General features: G+C 37.5%; 1 protein-coding gene across 1 annotated transcript in view; it reads right to left on the bottom strand.

The window, feature by feature from the left end:
* Positions 1-10182, bottom strand: part of Wdr64 (WD repeat domain 64) — a 151008-nt gene that overhangs the window by 118950 nt on the left and 21876 nt on the right. The window contains exons 5-8 of the mRNA XM_013021734.1: positions 9968-9997; positions 8512-8622; positions 6437-6651; positions 3310-3444 (exon numbers count right to left, since the gene is read on the bottom strand). Of these exons, the coding sequence (XP_012877188.1) occupies positions 3310-3444; positions 6437-6651; positions 8512-8622; positions 9968-9997 (491 nt within the window). The remainder of the gene's footprint in view (positions 1-3309; positions 3445-6436; positions 6652-8511; positions 8623-9967; positions 9998-10182) is intronic.

Genomic DNA, 10182 nt, shown 5'->3' with positions numbered 1-10182 from the left:
CTCCCTCCCTCCCTCCCTCCCTTCCTTCCTTCCTTCCTTCCTTCCTTCCTTCCTTCCTTCCTTCCTCCCTTCTTTCCTTCCTTCCTTCCTTCCCTCCTCTTCCTTCTCTCTTTCTCTCTTTCTTTGTTTTTCATTCTGTGCTGGTCGGGGCCTTGAACTTGGCCTGGGAACTGTGTCTGAGCTTTTATGCTTAGGGCTAGCACTCTATAACTTGAGCCACAGCTCCATTTCTGGCTTCTTGTGGTTAATTGAAGAGTCTCACAGATTTCCTTTCTAGGCTGGCTTTGAACCATGATCCTTAGATCTTAGCCTCTTAAGTAGGTAGAACTACAGAAATGAGCCACTGATACCTCCCTATTGTGTTTTTTTCTATTTTCTTTGATTATCTCTCCTCTTCTTCTTCTGCTTCTTCCTCTTTCTCCTCCTCAATCTCTTCTCCCTCCTTTTCTTTCTATAGTTTATGACATACATTTACAATCAATGTGAATCCACTTTTAAATAACTACACAATGAATAACTACCTATTATTTATTGCTTTTTATTATTTTATGTATAAGCATAAATATATAAATATATATGTATGCATTCATGATCAAAGGCATTTTGACATTATTTGGGGCAGATGTTTCTCTGTTAGATCAGTTAAGGATATGAAAAAGAAAGGTTATTTTACCTACATGCTTTGTTGTTCTTATTTAATGTAAATTCAAATTTCTGACTTCTATCATTTTCCTTCTCCTTAGGGAAGTTCCTTTAATATGTCTTGCAAGTAGGTCTACCAGCAAAAAATGCCTTTAAGTTTTTGCCTCTCTAAGAAAGTTCTATTTCTTCTTTGTTTCTCTCTCTCTGTCTCTTTCTCTCTGTGTCTGTGTCTGACTGTCTGTCTCTTACTGGCTTTTTGAAGCAGAGTCTTATTTTATAGCTCCTACTGGTTTCTTCCGTGTGCTCTTTCTGCCTCTACTTCCCAAGTGCCAGGATTATAAGTATATAACGCTACACCTAGTTGTTTACTTTGAAAGAACAATTTTTCATGGCACAAAATTCTAGGCTGGTTTGTTTGGGGATTTTTTTTCCTCAACACTAAATATTTAATGTTACTCTCTTGTTTACCCAGTGTCTGAGAAATCAGATATAAATCTTTTCTGTATAGTAGGAATTTTCCCATAACTTCTTAGGATTTTCTTCATCTTTGATTTTGTGCAATTTAAATACTTTAAGAGTATTCTTCTTTATTTGTTTGACACTCATCCTTCAGTGTTCTTAGAAATTCTCAAATTTGTGATTTTTGTTTATGATATGAATTTGAGGTTTGATCTTGGGGCCTCCTGCTTGCTAGGCAAGCACTCTACCATGTGAGCAGTACTTCCAGTCTCTTTTTCTCTTTACCTTTCTGTTTTGGAAGTTTCTACCAACATAGATTATTTCCTCAACTGGTTATAGATTATTTCCTCCACTGTGTCCAATTCTGACATGAGTTTACCAAAGATGTTCTTTATTTGTTTATATGGTGACCCCTGCATTTCTTTTACTTTGTAGCCTATCCATCCCTCTGCCTATATTATGTATCTGTTCTGGCACATTGTCTTCTTGATCCATCAAAGCCCTTTTGTTTGAAACTCCTTATCTGATCATTCCAACCATCCTTGCCTTTTCTGGGACTGGGGCTAATGCTCTCTGGACTTTTGGTAAATTTTTCCTTGTTTTGTTTCAACTTTTATTGATAGACATAATACAATGGGGAGGAAAAAGAACTGTTGCAAACAGGCCCTCCACAATGTAGTGGTCAGGTTGTGGAAGGATGTGCCCATTAGTCCTACAATTAGGACCCAGTATTTTAGTGAGTCTGTACCTTTAAGCTATGAATTTCACAGAAGTCTCTTAGGTTTGCCATTTGTTGGGCATAGATAGCTACAGTGAGCGGGATCTGAATATTTCCCTTCCCCTAGGTTGGTTTGTCCTTGATAAATCCTCAGTTGTTCAGGTTCTGGTAACATAGTTTTTCTGGAGGACAGGCCTTGTCACAAACAGAATGCTCTAGTGCATTTCAAAATAGTTCCTTTTCTCCTCTGTTGTAAGAGATCTCCTTGAATAGCACCTGTGTGAACATGGTTGCTCTCCTACAAGGAAAACTGACAAAAATCTGAGGGTTCCTTTAAATGAACTCTCCAGGTTTTAGTTCTTAAAGTTCCTGTGAGAAATTTGTCAATAGTAGTTTCAGTATTTCTACCATGAAAATGGCTAACACAAAAGTTTCTTCTTAGGGTCTGAATTGTGACATACAGTACTTATGCAGACGGAGAGAGAACAAAATTGCCCTCTGACCATTTTTCTCCAACAGATCTAAGAAGAGTTGTTGATTTTCATTCAGTCTGTTGACTTTTTTACACATTAAGATGGATTGACCCATTTTTCTCCAACAGATCTAAGAAGAGTTGTTGATTTTCATTCAGTCTGTTGACTTTTTTACACATTAAGATGGATTGACAACTTCCAAATACCTTATGAGCCAGATTGGAAACCAGAAGTCTCAGTGTACTTTTCTAAGAAAGACTCCTCACTGTAAAATTTACCATTTGAGTATATAATTGAGAACAAAACAAAAAGTTTCTTCATTCTAGAAAGTTCTCATGTCCTCATTTGGGATTCCTGAGCCTCATACAGCCCTAGATAACCATTAATCTATTTTTTAATCTTTGTACCCTTTCAGATATTTTTCATAAATAGAATTCAAAACTTCAACTTCTATAACTTACTGTAATGTTTCTGAGTTTACATCTCTATACCTTAAGGAATTGTTAATCAAAAATTACAATGCATTTATCTGTTTGCTAGTTATTAGTAAATATTTAGAAAGATTGAAAATGCATCAACACACTATTCAAGTTCACCTCACTATTCAAGTTAATTATTCATGAGCACTATCTAGTGTATTACACTTGAAATGTGAAGATTGTGTTATATTAGATCATAATAACAAGACTCATTAACCAATAACTAGCCAAATCAATGATATTAAAGTGTAACAGAACAGCATATGGGAAATACAGTCCTAGATATAGCTGTATTGATTTGTCCAGTAGATTATAAAAAGGAACAAGAAATGAGCAAAATTGCTATGAAGAGAATATGTTGTATTCAAATAATTAACTTTGTCAAGCAAAGATAATAGTTTATATCTTTTTTTTCTTTCTAAAGTTTGAAAGGTCAGTTTAAAGGCTTCAGGGTTTGGATGGACTTCACACTATAAAACTTTGGAAAAATTACAGAATACTCATACATTCATTTATGTATATAAACTGTTATACTTACAAATTATCTTCAAGTCTCTTCAAGGATTCCAAAACCAATGAATGAACACTGTCTAAGGAGCAGGATCCAAAGCAATTTAGGGCTGGAATGTATCGAATCTTCATAACCCAGTCATTATGCAGCTTTCGTTTAGTACTTGGAATGAAAAAGACGGTGAGGGTGTACGTTAGACATTCAAACATATAATGTTGAGGGTTTATTTCAGATTTCATTTGATTGTAACCCAATCACCACTCTACCCAACCATGCTTCAGTTTGTGTAGAATAAGTAGTATGCATTATACCATTTTTAACTACTTAAATTTTCCCAAATTAAGTATATTTAAAGTAAAAAATAACTTGAATTATGGACATATCTAGCTATTGGAAATATGATTTGAAAGATGGGCCATGGAATTATCTGGCAAGTGGCCACATTTGTCTAGAGACAAGGTTCATATCTTGGCTTTTATTCTCATAACCTATTTCAGCTGGAAGGGGAGACTTGGTGAAGTATAAGACAACACATGGCATGTTGGAAAGTCCCCATGATGTGATTTTCAGTGGGAACAAGTCCCCATGAGGAGTCTCTGGGGGGGGGGGACCAAGGAACATGACCCCTGTGTGAAGCATGGAAAACAAAGCCCAATTCTTTTTCAAAAAATATTTTTATTGTAAAATACCATACAGAAGGGTTACAATTACATGAGCAAGATAATGAGTACATTTCCCATTAAGCATTGTTGCCTCCTGCTTTGTTTCCCCTTACCATCCCTGCCCTCCCATTACCCCTCCTCCCCCCTCCCCCCACCAAAGTTGTAAAGTTCATTTTTCGACCTAATGTCTTGTACATCTCATTGTTGCGATGGGTCCACCTGCATTCCTATTTAAACAATTTGTTTTTCCCTTCCCCTCCACAAATTATACCAACATCAAATACAGTGAAAATGGGTTATACCAAGCAACAAAGAAATCCTCTTATAAATATGTTAGAAACAATAGCAAGAAAGAAAAACCATTTGAGTCCTTATCTTGGGGTTCATTTCGCTTAACATCATCTTATCTGACTGTTTCTGCTTGTCTCAGATGACATATACTAGTTATTGCAAATAAGGAAAACCATGTTTCTTTGGGCCTGGCTTACTTCACTTAATATAATTTTGTCCAAGTCTTTCCATTTCCTAACAAATAGAGCAATGTCATTCTTTCTGATGGAGGCATAGAATTCCATTGTGTATATATCACATTTTCTTGATCCATTCATCTATTGAGGGGAATTTGTGTTGGTTCTATATCTTAGCTGTGGTAAATAATGCTGCAATAAACATAGTTGTACTGGTAGCTTTAGTATGGTCTTGTTTGTGATCATTTGGGTAAATGCCCAAAAGTGGGATTGCTGGGTCATAGGGGAGCTTTATGTAGAGTTTTTTGAGGAACCTCCATACTACTTTCCAAAGTGATTGAACAAGTTTACAGTCCCACATCTGATGTTATTAGAAATCTTGATTATAGCCATTCTAACTGGGTCAGGTCGTATCTCAATGTTGTTTTGATTTGTTTTTTTATGGCTAGAGAGGCTGAGCATCTCTTCATGTGTCTATTGGCCATCCTTCTTTACTCTTCAGAGAAGATTCTCTTTAAGTCTTTAGCCCACTTATTTATTGGGCAGTTGTTTCTTTGAGGATTTGTTGTTGAGGGATTTAATTTTTTGAGTTCCAAGTACATTTTAGATATGAGACCCTTGTCCGTTGTATGACTAGTGAAGATCTTCTCCCAATCCATCGGCTTTCTATTGATCTTTCTAGCTATGTCCTTTGCCATGCAGAAGCTCTGCAATTTCATGTAATTCCCTTTCTCCAATCTTTCTTTGATTTGTTGTCTTTCTGAGTCTGTATTAAGAAAATTTCGGCCTGCGCCAAGGAGACCTAGAGTTTCTCCTATTCTGTCCTGTAATGTTTTCCGGGTGTCTGCAAAGGCCAATTCTTAATTGCTGTGTATTTCTTAGTTCCACCAATGAGATTTGAGGTTATATATTTTAATGTTTTGCTTAAATTATAAAAGAGAGATGCAAGAGAGAGAATATGTGTACTGGTCCTGGGGATCTGAACTGCAGATATTAATGTGACACCTGCAAACAACCAAAGGGAAATGGGCTCACTAATAGAATATCTCTTTAGAGAAACTTCATCCAGGGCTTTTTGGAGCTGCAAAAATATTGCCCTATGGCTGTCTGTAATTGTAATAACTTCTTGTGGCGTCCTGTCTTTTAACAGGGCAAATAAGGGCACAAGACTATCTTTAGGGACAGAAACCCATGGCAAAAGCCAATTGATTTCCCCTAAACGACTCTGAAGTTGGTTAAGGTTAGAGAGGCTGGAATATCCAGCAAAGGCTTAAGGGGCTGGCCTGAGTCAAGGTAACTCAGAGTCTGAACTCAGAGTCTGAGGGCTATCCCTGTTTTTTCTTTTTCTTTGTGCAAGGATAATGCTCAACCACTCGAGCCATAGCCCAACTTACAGATTTTTGTTACTTAAGTGAAGATAAGAGTCTCACAGACTTTTTTGCCTAAGCTGCTTTTGCGGCATGTCCTCAGATCTTAGCCACCTGAGTAGCTAGAATTATATATATATATATATATATATATATATATATATATATATATATATGAGCCACCAACACCCAGCAATATTATATATATTTTTTAAGTTTTAAAAAAAATTGTATGCTCATTGTAAGCATTTTTAGAAAGTAAAAAATTAAGAAAACAAAATCCATCTGTCTAAAATTTCACAGAAAACAATTGCTAATATTTTGAATATTTGCACTCAATAGTTTTCTAAATAGAAATTCATACACAGGAATATGCATATGACCAGTATTTATAAAAGTGAGTTCAGTCATATATACAAAAATAATGTTTTAGGGTGCCATGGATCATATTCAGGTCATTGTACATGCTAGGCAAACCCTTTACCTCTGATCCAGATAATAATATTTTTTAACTTAACATCAAATCATGAACACTTTCCATATAATAGAATATTTTTCAAGATATAATTTAATTGGTACACAATATTTTTAATATTTAATAATTACCCAATGAATCACTACCAGCACAAATGGATGGCTCCATGATACCCACCCATACCTTTTAAAGTTCTTGGAGTCCAAGATCTGACTTTGTACTTTCTTTTTGGTTTTCGCCTGCTTTAGCCCAAAGTCATCACTGTTCACTGTGAATCTGTTCACAAAGCCGCCATCATCCCCCAGGAGGATTTCATCTCTGCAGAGCTGGTCAGGCAGGGTCACCACACACACGCACAGGAGGCAGTGGTCCATGGGCTTGATGACAAAATAGTGGTCCTAGAAGCAGAGTGCACTCAATGACTTATTTCATGATGTTGACTAATGACTCCTGCAGTACTTGAGATGTGGCTCCGTAGGACACTTGCTTAGCATGTATCAGGCCCCTGGTTCAATCCCCATTTCCCAAACCAAAAATTCTAATTATTTGATGCTGTTTATTTTCTAATGTTTTTCATTTTAGATATGTCCACAGTTATATTATGAATGAATGGCTTTCTCTTGGATTTGTAAGAAAGTAGCAACAAGAACTTCAAGCCAAGGGAACTGTGGCTCAGGCCTGTAATCCTCGCTACTCAGTAGGCTGGCATCACAAGGACTGAAATTTCAAGTCAGCCCAGGCAGAAAAGTCCTTGAGACTCCATCTGTAATTAGCTAGTAAAAAGGCAGTCTGAGTCATGGCTCCAGTCATAGAGTACCAGCCATAAACAAGCAAGCTGAGCAAGCTTACAAACCTGAGTTCAAACCCTCATATCAAGAAAACAATGACTATGAAGTCTAAAAAAGGTATTGACAGGCAATTCACATAAAACTGGGCAGTTAAAAAAAGGAAAGTTAAGGACTCTACAGTTGATTGCAACATTATGGACAAATTGCACAAAAAGTTTAGTTTTTCACTGAAGCTAGGAACAAGCATGAAAGAAGATTAAATTATTTCTTAATTCTCCAGTCACAGAAGGACTGCCTCGTTGGAGGATGAAAAAATGTTTTTGAATGCTTAGGTTTATTTATTTATTTAGGTGCTGGTCCTGGGGCTTTAACTCAGGGCCTTGGCTTTATCCCGGAGCTTTTTTTGCTCAGGGTTAGAATTCTACTACTTGAGTCACAGTTCTATTATCAACTTCGTTGTTAATCGAAGGTAAGAGTTTCATGGGTTTTCCTTCCCAGGCCGGCTTCCAATCATGATTCTTAGATCTCAGCCTCCTGAGTAACTAGGATTATAGGTGTAAGCCACCTCCATACATGGTATTTTATTTTTATAATATTCTTACTTAATGAAGATTGACTGGAGAGAAAGGCTTTGATGTTGAAAACATAACCAGAAAGATAATGGCTGGATGCAGAGCAAGGTGAGAAAAAAAAAAAAGAAAAAGAAGTTGTGCTGGACAGGATAGCACAAATTCATTAATGCCAGCCACTCAAGTGATAGAATTGGCAAGATCACTTGAGTTTATGAGATTTGAAACCAGCCTGAATGAACAATGTAGTAAAATCCCACCTCAAATGAAAAACAGGAAAAAATTTCTCAAAATCAGTAACTCCTGAATGAAACACATTGTTTTCCTTCCTTCTTTCCTTCTTCTGTTTTTCCTTCCTTCCTTGCTTTCCTTTTTCTTTCTTTCTTTCTTTCCTTCCTTCCTTCCCTCCCTTTCTTTCCCCTCCTTCCCTCCCTTCCTCCCTCCCTCCCTCCCTTCCTTCCTTCCTTCTTTCCCTCCTGCTTCTTCTTGTCCCCATTCTCCTCCTTCTCCTTTTCTCTTCCTTCTCTTTTTCTCTCTTCCTTCTCATCTTCTTCCACTTCCTCCTTCTCCTCCCCCATCTCTCGCTCTCTCTCTTTCTCTGTCTTTGAGATAGTGCCTGCCTTTCTAGATCAAGCTACCCTGTAACTCAATATGTAGTTCAGACTGGCCTCAAACTCACTGTCCTTCCTCTCAGACTAGTTGGGATTACTGACATGTACCACAGCAACAGGTTCTAAAGCATTTCCATTTGATCATAGAATGTCAGTGATGGACTTAATATAAAGCCTCCTATTATGTACAACTAGAAAGCTGATGTTCATTAGGGAAAGCAATCTGCTCAGACCCTAGGCCATACTGAAGTGTCAATCTTCTTTCTGTTCACCCTCTCTTGGCACTGTACCTGGCTACTACCTTGAGCTTTATAGTCCCAGACAATAATGGTCCTTTCTGTAGTGGCAACAATTCGTTTCAGCTGAGCGAGGTAATCACATCCTGTAATCCAGGAGGTATCCTGATAGAGAAACATACAATTGGGGGTTATACTGTTTCCTTCTATGAGGTGGCATTGTGCCAAAGAGTAGTCTATTGACATTAGAGACTCTATTTTGCAATGGAGCCTTACAAACAGCTTCAACCCTTTCCCCTTTACTGAGTTACTCTGCACCACCAGCTAATAAAGATCCACTTCCTAGCAGCGCATGGTATCCAGGAAAGTAGCTGGAATTTGCCGTATTCAGTTTTGAAAACAAGGGCAGAGAGAACAGATTCCAAACCCTAGATGAGCAAGTACTCTGGCCCTGCTGCATGCGAAAACTTGTACCTAGGAAAGACCTTATGATCACCTGGCCAATGATAAGTAGAGATAAAGGACTTGGTCTTGTATCTTGACTCAAGTTACTGGCCAAGAATAGCTAGAATCTGTAGCCACAACCCAGTGCTAAGGAGAAACAAGACCTTCCATTTAGGCATGTCTGGAGTACCAGAAACCACTAGATGCATGTCTGGTTTGACCTTGAATCTTCTGTAAAAACTACTATGAGTTCCAGTGGGTTGGTTCAATGTAAGTAATGCAGGTTCTGAGGCTTAAAAAGAATCCAGGGCCGGGTGCCTGTGACTCACGCCTGTAATCCTAGCTACTCAGGAGGCTGACATCTGAGAATTGTGGTTTGAAGCCAGTCTGGGAAGAAAAGTTCCCTTGAGACTCTTGTCCCCAATTAACCACTCAAAAACCAGAAGTGGAGCTGTGGCTAAAAGTGGTACAGTGCCAGCCTTGAACCAAAAGAGCTCAGAGACAGTGCACAGGCCTGGAATTCAAGCCCCATGAATTTTTTTTTAAAGGAGGGTCCTTTACCAGTATGTAGTTTACTACATTTATTCACTGCCTGCAAACAGTGAAAAATAGCCCAACATCTGTTGGCCTCTCCTAAATCCATGGGATTCTAGAAGCAAGTTACGGTAGTTCTATATATCACAGGTTACTGCTTAAATGAAAGATAAACTAGCACTATAATTTTATGGCTTTTTCAGGTTTAAAACAAAATATTCTCCAATAATTTTCATTATTTTCATAGATGGAGTATGTCCTTTTTTATGTCCCTCAATAGTGGCTACTCAGAAAATTTTTGGTAAAATGCTTACAATGAATTTGCAAGCAGTAACCAAGCAATTTTCCACAGATAATTTAACTCCTAGAAACAAGATCTTGATCTTTTTAGCTATTTATGAAGAGTTGGTTTTCAGCCTTGTAAATAAATATAAATTTATAGTCTGAAGTATCTCCTAAACTTAGAGTCTATTCAGGTACCATTATCAGAGTCCTAACTTTGACTTCATAAGGAAGTTTTAGATGTACTTACGGTAACATTGGTCCTGGACTGAACTTTCATCTATGAATGAAAGGAAAGAATACAAACACTTGGTTGACATTATAATTAAAGGTGAGAATATTGACTATCTACAACATCATACTGGTGCCTTGGCTTAGTCTCATTTGTTATCTTCCCTTCCACAAGTTTTCTCTATTTCTCCTTACTTTGGAACCTTCACCTCTGTGGAATAATATACACAGATT

Source organism: Dipodomys ordii, unplaced genomic scaffold (genome assembly GCF_000151885.1).
Source record: "Dipodomys ordii isolate 6190 unplaced genomic scaffold, Dord_2.0 Scaffold57, whole genome shotgun sequence".
In the NCBI taxonomy this organism is placed as follows: Eukaryota; Metazoa; Chordata; class Mammalia; order Rodentia; family Heteromyidae; genus Dipodomys; species Dipodomys ordii.
This window is presented reverse-complemented; position numbering and strand designations above follow the sequence as displayed.